Source organism: Aythya marila (genome assembly GCF_965140915.1).
Source record: "Aythya marila genome assembly, chromosome: 1".
Classification (NCBI taxonomy): domain Eukaryota; kingdom Metazoa; phylum Chordata; class Aves; order Anseriformes; family Anatidae; genus Aythya; species Aythya marila.
Window position 1 is genome coordinate 17,485,752 of NC_139042.1, and position 23,236 is coordinate 17,508,987.

At 40.0% G+C, this 23,236-nt stretch overlaps 1 protein-coding gene across 1 annotated transcript in view; it reads left to right on the forward strand.

Annotated features, from left to right (window-relative positions):
• DDX10 (DEAD-box helicase 10) overlaps nt 1-23,236 on the forward strand; it is a gene marked incomplete at its 5' end in the record, with an annotated part of 189,928 nt that overhangs the window by 117,117 nt on the left and 49,575 nt on the right. The window contains one exon of the mRNA XM_082773114.1: nt 11,072-11,128. Coding sequence (XP_082629240.1) covers nt 11,072-11,128 — 57 coding nt within the window. The remainder of the gene's footprint in view (nt 1-11,071; nt 11,129-23,236) is intronic.

A 23,236-nucleotide genomic window follows, 5' to 3' on the forward strand; every position in this document is an offset into this window, starting at 1 on the left:
GATGGGAGCTGCACCCTTTGTTTGCTCAGCACTCGGGTACTGCTGGTGCCTGTATCTGCATGAGCAGGCACAGGGAGCTCTGGGCTTTCTGCCTCCTGTCAGGATGGTGTATGAGTTAAGGCAGCTCAGTCTGTGACCCATCTAGATTATGAATTTCCAGTCTTAAAAGGTATAATTCCTGCAAAACAAAGTAGTTGAAGAATTAGAAAGTATTCATCTCGATCAGACTTTATTCTCTATAAAGTCCTGGCATTTTTTGCAGTGCAACTCCCATTGAATTTGTCCTTAAGTTTTCTGTTTGCGATGTTAAATGTTAATTTTAAGCACCATTAACTAGCTTAATCCCTGATATAATTATTCTGAAAGCGTATTTTAAGTTGAATGAAGGTTACCTTTACCCCTACACATTTATGTTTGTATATGAATATACATAGGTTTTGATGGAAGTGTCTGTGTATTCATTTGAAAGAATCCCATTCGTTTCTGTAGGTTCAGAATTTGGCTCAGATTCCAATTTGCCCAAAAAAGAAAGAATGTTACTGGACTACCTCTGTATTTTAATTATCAGAATGTAACATCTCTTTCCTATTTGTTAATTTTGCAAAGCTATTTGTTAGAAACAAACTGTATGTGTATATTTGTATACATGTGTTAAGTATACATATGTTCAAAACAGATGGCCTATTGAAATTACTTAGCAACTTGTTAAAAAAAACAACAAAACCTGCCCTAGAAACATGTTCGATGTGTTCAGATGTTAGATGAGAAAGGAATCATTTTGATTTTTTTTTTTCAACTGGTTTCCCATTTTGGTTTTGTTCTAACTATGCCCTGTAAGGGTCGATTTCTTCTAGTTTGTTTTTTCTTCTGTTAACTGAAGATACCTTTCTTCAGTTACGTTTAAGATCTTTTCTAATGCTTTCTTAATGTTTAAGATTGTCGTTTTGTCATCGGGCCATCTTTCACATGCTTTTGATGATGCACTTTCACACTTTCACTATGTTGTTTTAAACAGGTCATACTAAACCTGTGTGTTTCATTTTCTCTACCTATTAAATAAGCATCAGGTCCATGGATGGGGTTTACATTGTTATCTTCATATAGTTTTTTTACTTAAAGGGATTGCTTAATAGATGTCTAAAACTACATGTTAACAAATTAAAAGAAAAATCAATCACCAAAGTCATAAAAACTTTATTTTTTAATTTGAAGACATAAAAATCTGTTTATTCAGAGGTGACCATTTTTTAACCTAATTTATACTTTTTCCCTTGGTTGAAAATAATGTTCAACATCTATTCAATTTGATCTTTCATCTGGGAACATTCTTTTAATTTGGTAGTTGGACCACTGCTTGCACGTAGATGATTTGCTAATCTTTATTAGAAAACAGATACTAAAATACATACTTAAAGACATAAAATATACCAAATACAAAAGTTAATAAAATGTAGCAATGGCTAAAAAAGTGACTGCTGAAATGGAATTTTCTTACTCTGTGTATTCAGCCATCCCCCATTCTGTTGATTTTTAAGTTATTAAAAATAATAAATAGCTGTCACTAATTTCTAGTTTTTATTCTGTCTACCTGTGCAGAACAGAACCACTGTGGAGGATGGCATCGTTTTTTTCTATGTTGGCTCATGTGCATGCTGACTGTGTAACTAGAAGATTAATCTTGCTTTATGGGCTAGTGGCGTGTTTAGTAGAGCAGGATTTTCAGATCCCAAGTTGCTTGCAAGCTGAGCAGTTGGAAAAAAAAAACACCTTTTGTGTGTAAGCAGCACAGACCTGGTGTGAAATCTGGGAGAAGACAAATGTGGGATACCACAGTGCTATTTATTAAGTCACTTTTCAGAGCACATCTGCGCTTTAAAATCTGGGTGGAAACCAGCTTTTGAATACGATGATGCCAGTATATAAGAGATGCTGTGAATTTTTGAACAGCTGTGTGTGTATTTTGTGTAGCACAGCTGACTCTGGAGTCTCTGTGTCTTACAAAAATAGAGTAGATATGGAGAGACGATATCTGGTACTGGTATCAACTAGCAAGGCCTTATTAGTAAATGACAACCAGAATTTTTCAGGCAAAAGAGTGACTTGTTTCAAACCCTGACCAATTGTGAGAACTGTACACCATGGCCTCAGCTGTTAAATGTGATAGATGGGTAGCTCCAAAATATGGCACCAGCAGGTAAAGCATCGATTATTAAAAATGCAGCGTTAAAAGTTTTGATCAAACCCGGCAGGAGTTCTTTAGCATTTAAAAACAAACCAAAGAAACAAAAAACAAAAACAACAGCTTCAGACTCAGATGAACATGAAATTTTTATAGGAAATACGTTTGCCCTAGGCTATTATAATGCTCACAGGGCTAAATATGGAATGATGCATTACTTGTATCGAGTGAGACTATTTCATGCCTATGGGTAAGCAAATAGAAGAGGTCAGTGAAATTTAAGGCTGGTAAAACTGCTGTCCGTCACCAAAACCAGGAATATATTTCAAGTAAATCCGAGTTATTAGCTACGTAGAAATTCCTGAAGAAAAAGGAGACATTTATTGTAAAACAAAACAAAAAGCAAAAACCACGCAGACGCTGTTTAGAAATTGAAAAGCTGAAAGAAAAAAAACACTAATGTGGTAGTATTATAGGGAGATTTGGGTTGGAAGGGACCTTTAAGACTTGTCTAATTCCAACCCCCTGCCATGGGCAGGGACACCTCCCGCCAGCCCAGGTTGCTCAAAGCCCCATCCAGCCTGGCCTTGAGCACCTCCAGGGATGGGGCATCCACAGCTTCTCTGGGCAGCCTGTGCCAGGGCCTTACCACCATCTAAATAAAGACTTTCTTCCAAATATCTAATCTGAACCTGCTCTCTATTAGTTTAAAGCTGTTACCCCTTGTCCTATCACTCCACCCCCTGACAAAGAGTCCCCCCCCCCAGCTTTCCTGTAGCCCCCTTGAGGTACTGGCAGGCCGCTGTAAGGTCTCCCTGGAGCCTTCTCTTCTCCAGGCTGAACAACCCCAGCTCCCTCAGCCGGTCTTCACAGGAGAGCTGCTCCAGCCCTCTGATCATCTTTGTGGCCCTCCTCTGGACTTGTTCTAATACTTCCACATCCTTCTTGTGCTGGGGGCCCCAGAGCTGAACGCAGGGCTCCAGGTGGGGTCTCACAAGAGCAAAGCAGAGGGGGACAATCCCCTCCCTCACCCTGCTGGCCTCGCTGCTTTTGATGCAGCCCAGGATATGAGTGGCTTTCTGGGCTGCAAGCACACGTTGCCAGCTCATGTCAAGCTTTTCATCCACCAGCACCCTCAGGTCCTTCTCGTCATGGATGCTCTCAATCCATTCTCTGCCCAGCCTGTATTTGTGCTTGAGTTTGTCCCATCCCAGGTGTAGGACCTTGCACTTGGCCTTGTTGAACTATGTCAAATAAATCTGTTAATAACAAGTGACAATAAACTGTGTATTTTTTTAATGTTGCTGTTAAACCTCTGGACAAAATAAAATGAACTCTCAATTAACTGTACAAATAAGGGAGTCAAAGAAAAAGGGGCTTTCTGTGATAGACAAAAAAAAAAGTACTTTCAGCTTTCAAAAGTGCAATTTTTTGTTTGTTTGTATATCCTAAAACTAAGGCTGATCCATATAAACAGAGTTTATGTGTATCTTTCACATATTCCTAACCTCACCATATAGAGAGGGCTGTTATTATTCGTTCCTTTTTTGCCTCAACTTAAGAACACAGAATGGGAATGTTAGAGTTTCGTCTTTTAATAAATGTGTTAGTGTCTTGAGGGAGAAGTAAAAAGGGTATGAATTTTTGTTTTAAAATCCAACTGTGAAAGAGGAAAAATTGAAAAGTCAGTTGCAGAGCTAATATTCTAACTTTTCCATATATTAGAAACAGAAGCAGTTTTATATCCATGGTTTTGGCTGCTGGTTAGGCAGAGCAGTTGCCAGTTCTCATGCAGAAAAGGTAGAAGGTTGCAGTAGCTGTAACTGCTTTTTGTTTAGTGGAATGCCAAATGATATAGTCAAACTACATGATGATGATTAAAGCTTTTCATTCCTGTAATCACTGAGATTATTAACCATCCTCATTAACTTGATGTGTAACTGGGGGAAAAGAATGATACTTTGCAGGAAGTTTTTAAAAGCTGATAAAGAAGGTCTCTGAGCTGCGTAATACCATTAACGTTGGTTTAAAAAGGGTCTTGAAACAGCAGGAGAGTTCTGGGAGGATTTGAGAACTACCATGATAATACTTTTAAGGATAATAAGTTGGTAACTTAGCCTGCTGGTAATCTACAGCAGAATAATAGAATGACTGGCTTAAGTTTGCCTTAACGATGAACTAAATGAAAGGAGTATCTATAATGAGTGGTTTTGTGGAAAGGAGGTGTGCTGAAATGCGTATGTATGTTTATTTTTGTCAGAACGGAATCTGGTTTGGTAAATAAATTATGGAAGATACTGATTTTTCTGCAAGCTTTTCACTTAAATGTTTTGATTAGTAAGTTAGATTTAATACAATTAACGTTGTGCAAATTAAAGGGACTAAAACTTCAGCAACTGCAACATCCCAAATCAGTGGCTCCTGATTAAGTAGATGCTTCTAGTGGGACCATGAGATTTGTTCTTTGTAGTGTGCTATTTCAAGATTATTTTACGGTGAAATGGAAGAAGGCTTTCCTGCTAAGCTGTGCTTGAACAAATAAAGTTGTGTTTTAAGACAGGCATGAATATAGATTTCTAGGAATGAGAAATTTGGAACATATTTTTAGGATTGAGCTCTTCCCTTAGAGAAAGATTTGGTTGCATGTTCTAGCTGATCAGGTTGATGTGAACTATTGCAGTGGGATTCTTCTGGCATGATCCTCAACCAACCCTGAACTTGTGCAGTATTTGCTGCTCCATCTGGATGCATGTAAGTCTATGGGGCCTGATGGGATTCATCCCAGGGATAATACTTGAGAGCTGGCTGATATCATCACAAGACCTCTCTCAATTACTTTTCTTGGGAGTCTGGAGAGGTCCCAGTCAACTTGAAGCTGACAAATGCTGTTCCAATTTTTAAGAAAGGCAAGAAGGAAGACTCTGGTTATTACAGGCCTGCCAGTCTCGCATCAGGGCCTGTTAAAAGAAGATGGAGAAGATTATTCTGGGAGTTACTGGAAAACACTTGAAAGATAAAAGCAGTCATTGGTAGCAGCCAACAGGGGTTCATGAGGGGAAAGTCCTGAACTTAATTGCCTAGTTGACCAGGGTCAGTTAATGTAATCTTTTCAGAATTCAGTAAAGCTTTTGATACTGTTTCCCACAGAATCCTTCTGGACAAAATGTCTAGCATGCAGCTGGATAAATATATAATATAATCATAGGCTGGTTGTTAGGAAAAAGTTCTTTACCAAGAGGGTGGCTGGGCACTGGAACGGAATCCCAAGGGATCCAAGATAAATAGACCAGATTACAAACAGCAGCTAGTTTTGAGTGACTGTGGTGTACTGTCCTTCAGTGAAAGGTTTTTAATATCTAGATAGTGCTCTTTTTAAACCAGGATACAAATTGTAGTAGAAGTTAATTCAGTCCTATGTTGTGCTAGTCAGGAACATTGATCCCATCTCCTCACCTGTTTCATAAGTCCATGAACCTGTGGTCCTTGATCTGTCCCAACTGTTCTGCAAATGTCTTCATAATCTGTATTTAGCAGCTGTTCAAAATCCATCATGTTGCTGATCTCAGATAATAAAAGGATATTCTGACCCTTGTCTTTTAATGTGAGATTGCTTGGTTTGCATCCGAAGGGGCCAAGTTAAGTTGCAGCAAATTATTTCACTGATTTTTGGTTAAACTTCTTTCTCGTGCTCAATGTTGATAGCCCCAAAAGCACATAGCTAGCTCTAAACTGTAAAGAAGATGCTATATAGGTGCAAAAGGGAGCTAGAATTCAATATAAATGCAAAATAAAACACGCGTAATTGTAGACCAGAGCATTTAATCAAACTGTGATGTTTTAAAGCTTTATCTGACAACCTTGTGGTGCTATGATGTGAAGTTTTGCTGTACAGATAGTCAGCCAGTAGCATGTATAATGAAGTATTCATACGTTGAAACAGCCTTTTGTTTTCCTATGCTAGGATTTTTTTTGTCTCTAAATTATGTGCTATTTTTACAAGTTATGATTTATAGCTTGATAGGGCAGTGATAAAATCTGGTATTGTGGTCTGTGTTAAATATTCCAAGAAAACCCAGACTTTGTGTAACTTTCTTTTTTTCCTGTCTATGAAAACCAATGTTAGACACCGAGTAGATACAGATAGCTACAGGCACATCCATAGATGAACAGAATCTATTGACAGGAAACAAATCAAGATCAGATTGTTTGGTTAAACTTTGCCACATTTGATTACATTATTACAACTGTCTTACAGTATGCTGTCCATGTGTGTTCTGCATGTGCCCATATTTCTTCCTAGCAATAGAAATGAGGAAGTGTGACATTGTGTTAAAATACTCAACATGAGTCTTTGAAAATCTATGTTCCTGGCTACGCTGAAGCCTTTCCTTGTAACTTAAGGCACTATAGTTAATTTCTGATTTCATGCAGTCATATAATAGGGTGTCTTTATTACATGGTGATATTTCTTTGGCACAGTAAAATTCACAATTTGTCCATTAGGTAATAGAAAATAAGGTCCTGGCTGGGGAAAAGTGTTTTAGCGCTTGTTCAGCACATGGTTTTTCAGGGCTCTATGTACTGATGCATGTGCTTGAAGCTGCACATAAATCGAAGCAGTGCCACAGTAAGATTGTTTTCCTGCATTAAAGCCTACATTATAACATGGCTATTCCTACATCAGCAAGCAAGTTTGCAGCATAATGTAGTTGGTGCTGACAGCCAGATTGCACACCGTCACGTGGTGGTGAGGTTACACCTGATTACCTCTTAGCTGATGCCTTGAATTGAATCACTTTGAGGGAAGTGATTGTTCTCCTCAACCTTCATGACATCCTGTCTGGAATAGTGCACCAGTTTTGGGACCCCCAGCATGGGAAGGCACTGACAAAGCAGAGAGTTCAGCAGAAGTCACTGAGGTGGGGGTCCTGTGAGAAGAGGCTGGGGGAGCTTGGTCAGCCTGGAGCAGAGATGGCTTTTGGGGACCCCACAGCAGCTCTCAGTACTTCCAGAGAGGTCAGCAAGGAGAGAGCCGGGCTCTTCAGACCAGTGCAGAGCAAGAGGGCCATGGGCATGAGTTGAAACAAAAGGTCCAGCTTGGGGCTAAGTAGAAACCTTTTCTGTGTGAGGACAGTCAGGCAGAGGCACGGATTGCCTGGAGATGCTCTGCAGTCTCCATCCTTGGGATTTTGACCCAATGTGATGAAGCCTTGAGTAGCATGGTCTGACCTCAGAGATGGTGTGAGCAGGAGGCTGGACCAGGCTGAGCAGAGGCCTCCTGATGATCTCAGCCTGAATGATCCCGGGAATGCCCAGCACTGGTATGAGTCTATTAGCTGTGCTACTGGAGACTGCCTCGTAATGTGAAGCAAAACCTAAGTGGGGCTGATGAGGGTGTTACTTTTTGAAACACACTCCGAATTCCAACCAAGTGTATAGATGCACTCTATAGGGAATTTGGTTTTGTTTTTCATTAACAAAGAACCAAGTCCTACAAAAAAAAAAAAAAAAAAAAGGGTCCTGGTAACACCTCTCTCTCCTGTTGTTATTTTGTACTCCTGATTTCAGTCTCTGCACCTTTGAGACCTTTTGTCTCTTTAGAGACTTACATATATTATGCTGTCCAGCATAGTGCTCTGCTGTGCCATTATGTCAATCTTCTGCTTTCATAGCTGTCGTTCCAGTGCTCTGTGGTAAATCCCTGGAGCAGGAACTTCAGCGGTTACTCTGTTGGTTTAAGTCTGTGGCTGTAGTTATGACACTGTCTTTTCACATACCATAGAAATTTTCCATCTAAAATTTTCTGTTCTGTCCAATTTAAAAATACCTTTATCCCGCTTTGTAATATCTGGTGGGTTATTTTCTAGCTCAGAAGTAAAGTTTGAAAAGGATCACAGTTTTTGCAGAAAAATAAGAGAGCAATGGTGACCTCAAAGAGCAAAGAACGCGCAACTAAAGCATTTAGAAAAAGGGTGGGAGACAGTGGAAAACTTCAGTAAAAGCATTAGAAAAGCATAAGTAAAAATGATCAAATGAATACAGATTTGACTTGGAAGAGAAGGAATAATATCTCCCTCTGGAATATGGTAACATCCTGTCTAATATCCTTTTACCTGTGCTGAAGTCTGCCTTACTGGGCTTTCTGCTTGGAGCAAGGTAATTCATTGACTGTTTCCAACTCTTTTCCTCTTCTCTCTTTTCTATTTCATAAAGGTGCGTGGCTCATATTTGAAAGAAAAAGCATTTACTCCTGTCTTTCATATTGCTTTCATATTGGCATTCAGAAAGAGGCCAGGTCTTCATTCTTTGTGCCACTGTATATTTAAACACAGCAGTGTTCATCCCAGTGAACTGGTTTCATCTCTTTTTTCCTTTGTCCATTTATCATAAATCAGGGAGCTCTTTCAGTGTGATACCTGTTCTTGTTTTAATTAGGTTGGCAGGGACCTTTAAATATAAGTCATGTAAAGTTGGTGGTAAAGGTTGTAGTGTTTTAATGATGAAATTTTGGGCAATTTGGAAGGTGTTCTGCAATCAGTTTAATAGAGCCAATACATATTGGCAAATAAACAAAACCAGTTTGATTTAAGATGAAGTAACACTCCCAGGAAATTATGATCATGGAAAAAAAAAAAAACAAAACACCTCTGTTTTGAGGTCTTGGAAAATCAGATATAATTTTTTTTTCAGTGTACATCTGTGCTGCTGGGTGATTTGTCTGTCTGGGGGACTGAGGGTTAAGAGATGCAGTGGGCTTGTGCTCCACATGCTGGGTCTTGCTTGTTGCAGAGCAGTCTGACTGTGTCCATATCAGGTAGCATTTGGTCCCAGGGGTTTCTTTTGGCTCGCATGCCCTTAAATGCAATTGTTATTTTTGCTTGCTTTTTTTTGTGTTTTAAAATACCTGAAGTAATACAAGAGCTGTGTTAGATTTGACTAAAGCAATGTCTTTGTTCTGCTTTATGGTGTGTGTTGAATGCCCTGGCGTGTAGGTCTGGTGGTGTTGAGGTGTTGGTGTGCAAAGCTGTCAGGAACAGCACTGGAGAGCTGTGTAAAGCAGAGAGACACAAACGTCAGGCAGTTTTGTCCTTGCCATCCTTTGGGAATGAAATTGATCTGTTTTGATTTGGAGAGGAAAGGTTGATTTACTCCACATTTGAAAGAAAACTAACGTTTCTGTGTTTTCGGTAGTTGAGAGGATAGAAAATGGCACATACCAGACAGAAGTCTCAAAAGAAATTGAATGTAGACACCATTTTTGAAAATTGTGGCAGCTCTGTTCTCCTCTTCCCAGCTCTGCACATGAACCACACTGCTTTTCCAAGCAGCTTTGTATGGTAGCTTCTAATACGCTGTGATAAAACTGGAGCTAGCGCTGGAAAATTGGAATTGGCCTGACAGTAGAGTTATGTGGCAGAGTAATAAGCCTTTGTCAGTCCTCAGCTGAAGAGACTGCAGCAAAAGTATCTGCCAGAGGCTCGAGAGCACCAGCAGGAATGTCTGTTGGGAATTAATAGTGCAGCAAGAAGCCATGGGAAAAGAGGATGAAGGCTGAGCAAAAGAAATACAGGACAGAGGGACCGCTATGTTCTGCGTCAGTGTCCTTTACCCCACGTCTCTGTGCAGTTGTAGCTTCGATACAGCCATGCCCAGCTAGCACTGACATTGTCATCTGTGCTCTTCCTGACCAAATCACCTTACTCATTAGTCTTATGGTGTCTCTTCTTTGATTGTGATGATGTGGCACCAGGGCAGCTGGAGCTTTCTTGTTATTCCCCAAATGTGACCTCATGCTGTGAAATGGTCGTCAGTGTCCTCCATGCTGAGGTGGTGTCCTGGGACTGATGGTAAAGGGATTTTATGTGGGCTTGGTTCTAGATGTGCTGATGCTAGGGACAGCCTAAGTTGCATAAAGAAACAGAGAGCATTGCATAGCATCAGCTTTTTTATGCTAGCATGAAAAAGTTTGAATAATCAATGTCATTAGCATTGCTAAAACAAATGAAAAATAGGGAGTGGTGTGCTTTACTCACTGATGGGTGCCCTCACCTGAATTTCTGTCCTTACCTCATGAAACCGGTAATTGAAGGATGTTAAATTGCAAGGACCTGACAGAGTATAACATAGAGATAATCCTTAAATTGGTTTAAAAATAAGCAAATCCCAATAACAACAACAAAACAATCAAGGCAATTAGTATCACTTACATTAAATACCTTGGCTACTTTTGGATGTTCAAAAATCTGGCTGGCAGCTCTGACTCAATTTTATCATTGCTTTTCACTCATTTTCACATAGCACAATCCCTTTGGTAGAGGCAGCTTGATGTTCTTAGGGCTTCTGAATCGATGCAATTACTAATAAAAACTCTGCAGTAGCATTTACTTCATAATGGAGATACAAAGGCTATGGAGAATATGGTTTAGCTTTCATTCTCCAGTGGCTTTAGCAGTTTGGAAGTTAAGGAAATGATCATTTTTGCTTGTTAAATAGATCAGGTTTGATATTAAAACAGGGAGAAATACGGAAAATGATCTCTTGGTGTAATTTTTAACTAACCTGTTATAGATGCTAACTTTCTGTCAAAGTACTAATTGACTTTCAAAATACCTAGTTGCATCATTGTTTTAAGAGTAACAAATCTCAGTTAAAATGAAATGTAAGTTTGAATCATTCTTGTATTTCTGATTTCCTTTAAAGACCAAGAATTATGAATAATATCTCAATCAAATCTTTTATATAATTTTTCATCAGTAATGTGTAGGATGAAACCCACCTGTATAGTATATGTGCATTAAACATCTCGGTGTCTCAACTTTAATCTTAAAATATTAGAAGAAAAAAAACAACAGGAATTTGTGTTAAAACTGTGGATCTTCTTATTTGTTTTAGGAGAAAAGGCTAAAAGAAAAAGCAGCAAGGAGAGAAGCCAGGAATAAGAACGCCGAGGTAAGAATTATTATTTTTTTTTCTGATGGAGTGAGTGATTGTGGCTTTGAAATTGTTTTTTAATTACTGCATTCATTTCTATAATAAACAGTGGTTTGATTAATGACTTTTTACGGATATTTTCTTTTTGCTTATCTTTTGTCATTCCCTTGCTGTGATGTGGTTGTAATGGTTTATTATGGAAAGGTACTGAGTAGGGTAAGTAATATATAGATGGAAGCCTTTTGGAATTGTAACAACTTGATTTTGTATATCAAGTGCGTTGCCATTTCAGCTGCAGTGCTGATGCCATTTTCTTTTCCTCTGAGTACTTGGACATGTTTATAACTTGCTGCAGTATTGCAGTCAGTAAGGGTTTTGGTGAAATCTCATTTCAACTTGTTTCTGCTGAACCTTTTCTTTAAGCTGCAGTTGTTTACACTGAATTTTATTCCTGCCTCTTGTTAGGCCCAAACCCTTTGCCACCCTTTTTCATATGTGTTTAACTGTTCTAGTTTTCCATATTCTGTGATTTTGATGAACTGAGATTTCATTCAGCTGCAGTGATTTTCCAGAATATGGACAGAGGAGTGTGTGTCATGTCTCATGCTGCATCTCCTGTGCTATATGTGAATAGTTGCTCTTTGTTCTCAGCAGTTAGCAAGTATCTTACTCCCCTGAGAAAATGGATAATGTTCTGTTTTGTTTTTTTACCAAGCTGATCATGCACTGGGAGACTTGAATACAGGAAGATACTTCCTACTGTAGTTCTGAAGTGGAAAGTAATTACAGTTTAAGATGGAAAGCCTAGTTATACTAAGTATTAATTATGATTCTGTCTTCAGAGATGGAAGCTATGAGAGCCACTGGCATCATGACTCCCCAGTCAAGCAGTAGAAATTTTGTGAATGTAATTGGATGTATAGAGATGCATAGTTTTAATATATTCAGCAAGCATTGTAGGAAAATTAGGGAATGAGGGATTAACAAATGTCTTAATATAGAGAGAAAACACTGATCAGGCTGCACCATATTTGTAAATACTTGGCTCTTAGTTCATTTTACCTCTTTTTCAGGAATAAAAAGCCCTTTGTCATACTACTCAGCAGCTGGAGAAATAAACCCAGTCCTCTTAAAAGGCTCTGCTTATTGATGCACTTCCCCTATCCTAGTCTTTGGTAATCAGATGAATCTCTCTGCTGGTGGGAAATGAAGTAGGTGTCTGTTAAGGACTGATCTGTGTGAGTGTGCACGTGTACAGGGTGGGTTACATGCAGAATCACCCCCCCAGAATTGTGTAAAGTAAAAAGGCAATTTGATATACCCTTTCCTCTCCTCTTTCCAACACTGGCACATTGAATGTTGCCTGGCAGACTTTCTAGTCCTTTTGTAGTGTGCAAGTGGCGCACGCTCTCAGTGAGGGTGCCAGCTGTGTAAGCCTGCCACTACTTGGACTTTGTTTTACTCCTCAAGTGCTCAGCTCGCTCTGTGCAAGAAGAAGCAAGCCTCAGAAGCTGACATAATCCTCTTTGAAAACTGCTGGGCTTTTTGTTTTGTTTAGAGGCTATTTTTGCCAGAACTCTGTGCAATCGGGTCCTGTCACTTTCTGTGGGGCTCATTTGAAGGGAAGATGTTTCCAGTGGGAAATGCTGTGACAGCTTGGAGCTGGGCACTGCAGTGCTGGACATGCAAGGGAGCAGTAGCTGGTAGATAAAGGTGGCAGTTTCAGGCTTTGAGGTGTCTGAGGAATTAATTAAGAGCACTCCCTGCTTCACAGAAGCTTGTAGATGAAGCTATAGTAGATGAAGCTCTCCATGGTCTGTGTGGGATATGACTCAAGCAGCTCCTGTGAGACACCCAGACCAAAAAAAAAAAAAAAAGAAAAGTACAACAAAGGAAAGCAGTAAAACAGAGAAACTACTGAAACAGAAACTAGTTTAGCAAACATATGCTGCCTAAATCAGGAGTTCAAAAACCTTTACATTTTCTTTCAGAATATGGCTTGTGACCCACTTACTCTGCCATATAAAATTCCTTTGGCAATTAATAGGGTTTTGTTAAAAGAGAATGGAATACGGAGAACCAAAAAAGCAGCAAAGGTATTTTTAGCTATCTAACAATGCAGTTCAGCAGCTGGAGAAAAGGAGTAGATCAACAGTTCTGAACAGCCGGTTGCTTCAAAGCAGCTGGGGTCGTAAATTGTTGTTCCACTTCTTCTACCTGCTTCATTCCTGTTTGTTTTATTAACTGCTTCTCTCATATGAGAAGCTCTTTGGGTTACTGAGAATTATTTATTGTCTTTCTGTTCTGCTCAGCCCACAGGGTCTACCATGACCAAAACTGCTATTTATTTTTCCATTTTAAATATTACACAGTAATTCATCAATGATGAGTTCTGTATCTCTGCTTTGGTGTCATTTGTACCTTTTGTCCTGATGTTTCTAGTGCTGTTTTGCTGAATGTGCAGTGCCTCGTATGGTAAATCTTAATGTATGCTGGCTTTCTTTCCAAATGAAAATGGAATCTGTTTGGAACAGCTTCCAGTTTGTTCATTTTCACCCTTCAACCTATACATCTGTGGGATTTTATCTTTCATCATTATTTTAGTCTTAATTTAATCTCAGATCCTTTGGTTATTTTACTCTCAGTTTTAGGGTTTCTCTGGTCTGTGCATGTTCATCCATTTCATGTCCTGGGAGCCTGGACTTACTGACACTTTTCATTTACTCTGCCTATGTTCTTTTCACTCGTTGCCTACTTTTGTTTAATAACAGCCTTCCTTCAGCTTTATAGCCCCAGATTATTCTGTGGAGAAGGAGAGTATCTCCATTTTTTCCTTTCATTTCGAAGTGCAGGAGTTTTCATGCCTTTCATGAGCACGATTCTTCTGTCGGTATGCCAACAAAGAGGGAAATTAAGGTCACAGGAGAGATGGGCCTTATGATTTTTCTCCTGGTGTCACAGGAGCCTAGAGCAATTGCAGGGAAGGTTTTCCTCAACCTTTGCTGTACTGGGATGGACTCTGCAACTGGAATTTAATAACCAATTCTGGCGTACCCTACTGAGTGTCCTGGAACAGGGGCTTAGAGGAGTAGGTAGCTGCAGTGTTATTGACTCCACCTTGGAGAAATCCCCCACGCAATAAATAAACCAGGTTAGAAGTGAGGGCTCTTAAAGGACACTTTGGAGAAAGTATTCCTTGGAATTTATTGCCATTAATTGAATTTGAGTGTAAAAGTATGTGAAATCAGATAAAAGATTTCTCCTATTTATATTAAAGAGAAATTGGAAACTTGGGTTTAATGGTTTTTGTTTGTTTGTTTTTCTATCAATAGATACTTACTTTTCTCCCAATGTAGAATTGGATGAGATATTAACAAACGCAGTGTTTCGAGACTGAAAAAAAGCAGGTGTTTATCTCTAGTTGGTACTGATAAAATTGCAGTCCTTGAACCCTCAAACAAATCTGGATACTGTTTGCTGTGGTCCTCTTGAAAACGGTCTAGAGAAAATTGAGTTAATCGTGTTGTCTTTTGATGGGCAGGTAAAGCAGTGTGCAGAAGCACAGGCTGACGGCTGCTAACCTGGGGCCTGGCCACAGCATGTCTCTGTGCCTGAGCAGCCCCATGTGGCTGGCACTCACTGGCCCTGAATTACCCCTTCCCTTCTAGGCTTCAACTGGCGTTTATTGGTCCTTACTGTGCAAGCAGCTGCTAGTTTCAGCTTAGCTGAATATGACTGTAGTTTTCATTTAGTGAGTTTACTGTTCTGCTATTCTTGTGCCTTAGAACAGTGTTGATGTGTTAAGGAAACTTCCTCGCTTCATAATTCTTGCTTTTAAGAAACTTATTTTTGTAGGAAAGGCATTTTTGCAGAAGCAGCTGAACAGGTCTGTGGGACACAGAGCAGGGAGCAGACCAGGAGTCAGGATAAGGTGATGCTTCCAGCTCCAGTGCTGATGTTCTTTGTGATCCTCAGCAGCCAACACCCAACATCATGGGGAAAAAAAAAAAAAAAAAGGCAAACTAGCCCCTGAAGGGCTTCATCAGCATCTGCTAGAAAGAGCTGGGACAGCATCTGCAAGCAGTGCCAGGAGGTGAAACATGCTCAGTCATGACAGTTGGGTGGATCACTTCAGCCACTGGTAATCCTATAGCAGTTATAGAATGGAAGGTACTCATGTACTAAGCATTAAAATGAAAGTAATGCTACACGACCTAGCTGCCTCCCTGTACCTGTCATCTTGAACTTACTGGTGTTGAGTCATTCTGAGAGCAGTCTACCCAAGCACTTCGTGTTTTAAGAGTTTACTCTGTACGTTGTGTAAACTGGTTGTTTAGGGATTGTCATCTCACCAGTTGCTTAATGCCATCTTTGACAGTGTTGAGTGTGGTGGTATTAACTTCTGCTCATGTTTGACCCTCAACTCGTCTCATGCTGCTTGGATAAGATGATCAGTGTATCAAAGCTCTGTATTTTATGGCTTTATATTCTTACATGAGCTTATTTTTCTCTTTGTGTTATTGGATCAGTCACTTTACCCATTATTCTCCTAAAGTCATACTCTCAACACCACAGAAAACTGGTTGTGTTGCATGATGTAAAAGTAGTATAGCTCTCCTAGGTAATTCACAAATAATTAATAGTTATTGATATGAGTTACTTGGCATATAACAGGATGCACACTTCTGGTTGGATTTGCAACATGCAAATGTCCAAAACTGAAAAGAAGGGGTCTGACAGACCAGAGGCTGTTTATCCTAACATTTGTAAGAAAAATATTGCCTACTTAAACCTAGGGAAAATGAGCCCGAGCACATGAGAGGGATTTTCTGTTTTAGAAAAGAATGAGGAAGACAAATCATTGTAATACGATTGAGGATGGGTATTGGGCAGGAAAACTGATGTCCTCTGAGTACGGAGAGAGATCCAAGTACTCGGTCTTCAGAGGCACTTTTTCATAGGAATGAATTATTGCTGAATAATTTTAGAGCATTAAAAGATGAACAGCAAATTCAGGATAATAAGTATGCTTTAACATTTCTGATGTCCTCTCTTCTTCCCCTGTGCTTACTCAACATGTCCTGGTACTCTGACAAGAGTTAGCACTCCTGTATGAGATTTTACATATTTTATTAAATATATTCTTGGTACACTTTATAATCTCAAATTTTCTTGGAGTTGCAATGAAGTTAGGAATCTTGGTACTTTGTTACGAAGGGATGTATGTGAGCACATCTACAAAATACACCTAGGTGAGCAGGAAGCATGTACTTAAAAGATAAAACCACGACAGATTAAAGCATTGATATCTGCATGTATCACATCACTGCAAGGTATAATCCTCAGTATAGCATTCTGTTTTCTGCTTTTCTGCTCCTTATGTCATGCTCTGTTGAGATGTTAACCAGAAAACTACTTTAAAACCCCATTTTCTTTTACTCTTCAGTACCCTCCATGGAATTTGAGATAAACTGGCTGAATGGGTCTCAAGAGATCTTTGTGCCAGGTAGCAAAGGGACAGAAATGGATCTCTTGGGAACCTATTGCCAATAGTCCTGTTGGAGAAATACAGTTTTTAAGGTACGATGAAAATTTGACATCCATTGTATGTCATTCCTGGGGTTACTGGAAATGACTTATGTTACCTGACACCTCTGCTTCTGCCCTGATTTTCCTTTTCTGTGAGAATCTAGCCCACAGCCTTGTCTGTAGGCTGGAGAACCTGAGATTTGCTGTGGATGTGAGCAGTAGTTTCAGTGTGGAAAGGGGTGTGTGGGACTGAAGGAGAGGAATTCGGTCCATGCCTCCTGTGAGTACAGGTTCCCAAATCCCTTTGACCAGTTTATCCCTACATGTTCTTGGGAAAGTCTTGTGGGATACCCTGCATTGTGATGGGTAGCTGGTTAATGGTAAAGGTGCTTTGGTTCTGGGTCACCTCTCATGACCTGGTGGATGGTGTTGAGGAACCATTGCTTTAAGTCCCTGCAACTTCTAGAATTGGAGCAGCATTTCAGGGTTAGATCCTTCGTGTGGACTGGAGGATGTAGACGTTTGTTTTGCTCATAGAAGACCTCAGGAGAGGGTTATCATGGCCCAGTAAAGCCTCAAAACAGGCTATGGCTTATCGCTGCTGTTTGATAGCTGCAAAAGACTTGCTGAGTCCTCATCAATCATTGCTCTTGATTCTGCAATGCACAAAGAGAAACAAACAAACATAAAAATAGAACAATGAGAATTCTGTAGCTGAATGATAATTCAGCTACAAAATGTTCCAGTATGTCTTGTGTGGAGAGTTTACAGCTGAAATTACTCTGAGAGTTAGCTCCCTTTTATTAAGTCATACTTAAAACAATTTAATTAACCTTGGTTTAGAAGTAGATCTGGTCTCTCAACTCTTGCATTCTGTACACATAAAAAAAAACCCTGTAAGTAGCTGTATTTATTACCATTTTGTTTTTGTAATGTTTTGTATTTTCATGAGAAGCTCTGAGGATGAACAGAAATTTGGAAAATTAATATTTTAACCTTCTAGTTAGTAATTTCAGTTATTTTTTCTTTTTTGAGGCAGAATCTCAATTTCGGGTTCAAGTTGTTAAAAGGAAATAAAGAAGTCAGTGATTCTGAACTATCTGTATTCTGAAATAATTTTAAAAATCAACATATTATACAATATTTAAGTTCCTATTTGAAAATGGCTATTATGCCTGTATGGAAATGTCAACTATATTTTCCTACTGAAAATATCATATTGATGATTCCAGCTCACATAGCACTTAAATTACTTTAAGGAAAGCTGTAATAAGTCCTGCCTTTTCTGCCAATAAAAATATATGATTAAATTAGTATTTATGTATTGTAGCCCTGAACACATGAGAAGGAAGGATTCTTACGGATTGATTTGCAGTTATGCACACTGCTGTGAACCTTATCACTGCAGCCACCAGCACATGGAGAATTTTAAAGATGCTTGTAAGTGACCATTTAAAATGATTGGGCATAGCCACAGAAATTGAATTTTGTGAGTATGATATTCACAACTGTTATTTTTAATCATATGTGGTATGTAATGACAGCCCAGTGCTCTACACGCAGTAAGCTGATGATTTGCCAGTTATTGAGGTGATTTCTTCCCAGTCTTTGGCAGAAGCATAGATTTGGGTGGATGTGGAGCTTACGCGTGCCTGAAGACCCAGAAGGTCTGCTGCAGTGAGGCAGATGCACAGTGCATCAAACCAAGTGCATTTCCATCACAGTGTCTGACATAAGTATACTGTGTGCTTTGCTTTGTGTTTGCTTTCAAATTTATGGTAATCAGAGGTATGGTAACGTTTTTGTTTTTTGTTTTTTGTTTTTTTTTTAAATTAATATTTTTGGGTTGCAGTTCTGAGGGGGGTTTTGATGTAAGATGCGATATGGGTTTGTGAGCACAGAGGCACAGGAGAGGTGTCCCTTATCTCTGCAGTGTTAGGGAGCACAGAAGTTACTGTCTTTATTGTTAAGTGACTTTGTTAAATTTCTAATGTAATTCTGAAGAAATTTCGGCAGTATTAAAGCTTTGCAGATTGCAGTGTTTAATTCAGTATTCATTAGGGAACTTTTTGTTTCTGGTTTATCCATATAAATTTGAAATAATTAGAACAGGATCCTCGGAGCTATCTTAGATTTACTTTCAGAGCTGAGCTCCAGAATTTTCAACACGTTAAAGACATGAACAGCAATGTTTTGGCATTGGGGAAAAACGGAGTATTTTTTTATTAAAGGCTTAGGCTACCAAAACTGCAAGATTGTAAATTGAAATAAATGTGTTAACATATCTATGTTTCTTACTCTTGAATCCTGCGGGTTGTGTTATGGTTTATTAGGATCACAGAATCATTAAGGTTGGAAAAGCCCTCCAAGCTCATCTGGTCCAACCACCCCCCTACCACCAATGTCACCACTAACCCATGTCCCCAAGCACCACGTCCAACCTCTCCTTGAACACCCCCAGGGACGGTGACTCCACCACCTCCCTGGGCAACCTGTCCCAGTGCCTGACTGCTCTTTCTGAGAACTTTCTCCTAATTGCCTCCATCTCCCACTGCAAGGTAGCCATGTAAGATGGATGAATTGGAGATGAAACGGAGAAGACTGCTTCTTGTATCTGTGGTAAGGATGAGCAAAATGATGCTAAGGGTACTCAGTATCTGCCTCCTCTGCCAGGAAGGGGCTTCCTGCAGTGTCAGCTGCCACCTACTCTGATGTCACCTCAGTGTTCGCTGGCACCCACCCCACAAAAGAGGCTGCCCTGTAGCTGGCAACCTCTTGCCAAGCTTCTTGCTCCTGGAATTCAAGGAGACTTGGAGTAGACAGGGTGCAAGGAAATCAAATGATGCGGCTAGTGAGGAAGAGGTACGCTAACTCTTGGTAGCTGTAGAATTAAGGAGTGCTTTGGCACCAGTCCATCCAGGCTCTTGAAGGGGGATCAGCAAATAACCGTGTAGCTGCTCAAGTCACTGTTCGAGCTCTCTTTCTCCTTTGCACAGAGGTGTGTGTTATTTCACTCCCTTTTCCTCCTTTCCCATGTCTGTAGGCATCAGGAGCAGGATTTCACCGTCATGTTCCTCCCCTCACGTGGCAGTGTGGTGGAGCTCAGGGTGAGCAGTAAGAGTTACTCTTCTGCAGGTTCCTTTCTGAGGCTAATGACTGAGCGCCAGTGACTTAGGCTATATACATTTTTCCATGTGAATGCACATTTCATCAATCCAGTATTTCAGTTCAATAGTTGTATCTAGAAAAACAGTAAGCACGCAAGAAAGCAGACAAGAACATTGTGTGTATTGCAGAGTGCAAACCATTGAACACAGTGTATTCAGGGGCAAAGACCTTCCCACCTGAGCTTCAGATTTCCATTTCAGCACTGATTGGATGTTTTCATGCTACCTGCACAACACCATGTTCTGTAACTTAAATAGGGGAAGAAGAGAACACTGGGACCGTTTTGTATTTCTACTCTGTTGCTCTTTATCCTTTGATTAAAAAATGTTAGAGAGAGATTGTTTAAGGTGCTGTGATCATAGCTCATCAGTATGTAAGCCTTTCATTTTTCACAGTGCTCTCTTGTAAAGATAGCAAGTGTGCAGTTTAAATGTAACTAGCCACTGGGATGTGGTTTGGAATTCTTGGCTTCCACGTTTCTTGTTCAGTTTCTTCACTGATCTGACACTCTTCTCAGCAATCCCAGCCTCAGCAGAACATAAATGGTCACTTTGCCCCGACTTTGGTCAAGGAATAGGAATGAATGGACAGTGCTGGAGCCACACTGGTGTGTGTACAGTAACCAGTGTTTGAATTTTCTGTCCTTCTCAACCACAAATTTTAAAGCTGTAAACCATAGAATTTTACCATAAATTTTTAAAGCATTTTCTGTGTTCATATATATTTTAAGCAGCAGATCATGCTGTTTATTATTGTGGAGTTCTTACTCATTGTGCCTCACCACAGTCCTTGAATGCCTTAACCAACATAGCACGGCAGAATAGCCTGGAACTGAAATTTGGGAGACCCTCTTCTCTATTTGCACCTTCAATCCTGAAGAGGTGGGAAACCCTGAACAAGCCAGATCTAGTAATCTGACGTTTGCAGCAGCTTTCACGCACAGCTTTTAATTGTGAAGTTGAAATTTCTGTATTTGTAAGCCTTTTTCTGAGAGCAATGCAATCTAGTGGGAGTATGTTCTGCTGTGAACAGCACGTGTATTCACATGCCTCAGTTCTGGCTCTATGAAGTGCAAGCATCTGCATAATAGTTATAAGTAAGCTGGGTCAGAACTATTCACACGTCTTTATTTGCATCTGGGTTTCTTCTGGTATTACTCTGAGCCACTTCCCAGCTTTCATTATGTGTTTGAAACTTCTTTAGAGCGTAGTTTTCGGATGCTGGGACTCCACTTTGCTGCGTATCTCAGGTATAAACTTCTGAACAATGAGTTAATTGGCTGATGAGCAGGGTTAATCTTTCAGATGTGTTTGGATGATGATAACATCCTCATGCAATGAGGAATCGTAGTTAGCTTAAATTAAGCAGCTCTGTTTTCTCAGCATCGCCCCTGTTTATATTCTTGGAACGTGTTGCTTGCAGCATTCTACGTAGTCAGCTATAGCTACTCGCAGCAGTCGTAATTGCTACTAGTGATGAAAATTGATTTGTGCAATCAGAAAATCATTATCTGCATTCTGACTGATAATGCTGCAGTTGCCAATGTTTTAAAATTCTCGTGATGGCTGTTTTCAGAATGCTCCCGGGTCATGTAGTCACCAGGATTCCAGCTGCTTTATGCTGAATTTTACATGAGCTTTAAAAGAAAAGGAAAAAGCTCCTAATGACTGTCTCTATGTTTTTATCTCAGACCATTCTTAAAGATTCTGTGTTTTGTCAGATCCCTCCTTTGCCAAATACGCTAGATCTGCAGTAGTTGCACCATCCCAGCGTGCTTTAAGACAGCACACAATGTTTGTGGTATGTATTCTGTTCTTTTTTATTGTCGGCTGCATTGATAAAGCAAACAGTTTATTAGGAAACTTCAAGCTAGTAACAAACATGTATGGCCATTTAAACATCCTGCATGGATGTGGAGGAGGTTTGGGCTGGATATTAGGAAAAGGTTCTTCACCAAGAGGGTGGTCAGGCATTTGGGAAGTGGTCATGGCCCCGAGCTTGCTGGAGTTCAAGGGACATTTGGACAAAGCTCTCAGGCATGGGGTTTGGGTTTTGGGCAGTCCTGTAAGGAGCCAGGGACTGGATCCTTGTGGGCCCCTTCCATCTCAGGATATTGTGTGTTTCTCTGGAGAGCCCAGTAAGCCCCAAACAGAGCACAGCCTTCTTTTTGAGGAGTCCATTAGGACTCCCGGTGTCTTTGTGTGCTGTCTCAGGTCTCCCTCAAGGTTTCTTTGCCTTATGGCAAGGCACAACTTTAATTTTCTATCTACCTTCCGTTTATTGTTTTCTTTCGCTCTTGTTTTCCTTTCTGATCTTTTATGAATTTTGGGGGATTTTCTGGGATTCTTACCTTTTGCTCTTTCTTCTGAAGGAGCCAAATTCCACTGCTACTCTTTCACTGCTATTCCAGCTGCTACTCTGTTGGGTTACTTTGTGCCTTGTGGAACCTGAGAGCACAAACACTGGAGAACAGCAGGAACAAAGATAATAGCATCATCTGGGAGCAAAGCTTTAGTAAATGTGCTTAGTGTTTTTAGGGAAAGGTTGGTGAGTTTTAATTTGGTTTTATTTTTTTTCCTCTTCCTCCCTTCCTCCCTGTACTGTGTTGTACTTCCTTGACATTGCTTCAGGAAAATGCAAACTAGTTGTGTTTTGCTGGGCTGAACTGCTCTAGTATGGCTGAATAAATGTTGGTTTCCCAGTGCCCCCATTCCTTCCTTCCATAGAGAGCTGAGAGAGGCTGTCTCTCTTGCTCCTTGCACACATTCGTATTCTTGCAAGAAACCTTTTGTTAAAAGAGCATCAGTAAGGGTTCAAAGCTAATCACTCCTAAGCTAAGAAAAGCCAGCATGCAAGCTGGCAGTGCTTGTCCCTTTCTGTATTAATCCGGTGATGCAGATGAGAAGAGACGATTCTGTTCCTCCCTGTCCGCTGGCCTCAACTTCCTGCTGAGCCAGATCTTCAGCTTGGAGCTTGCTTAGTGTACAGCCACGACTAAAGGAGGCTGTGTGTTTTTCAGTTATTTAGGATTTTCATTTGCTAATTGTAGGAATGCCATCCATTAGGTAAATGGCTTTAAAAAAAACCTCTGGTGACAAACATGTCCATGTAAACAGTGAACTGGACTGTTGCTGTCAGCTTTATTTCTAGCATTCTTGAGTTCTTGATTTTTGTGAATTTGAGTCTCTTAAGAGACCCTATTGAGTCTACAAGCAGAGCCATTTGGGTTATATCCTAGAAAACTCAGGTTTCACTCTTTGACGACTTTAATTTTGGGAAACATAGAATCAGTTGGGTTGGAAAAGACCTCTCAGAGGAGGTGGGTTTGGAAAAGCTGAGTTCTCTTTTGAATGGGCAGTTGTGATAGGTAAATTATCTTTTAAACTCTTAGAACTAGCATGGCCTTACATGGCACCTTTTTTTTTCAGA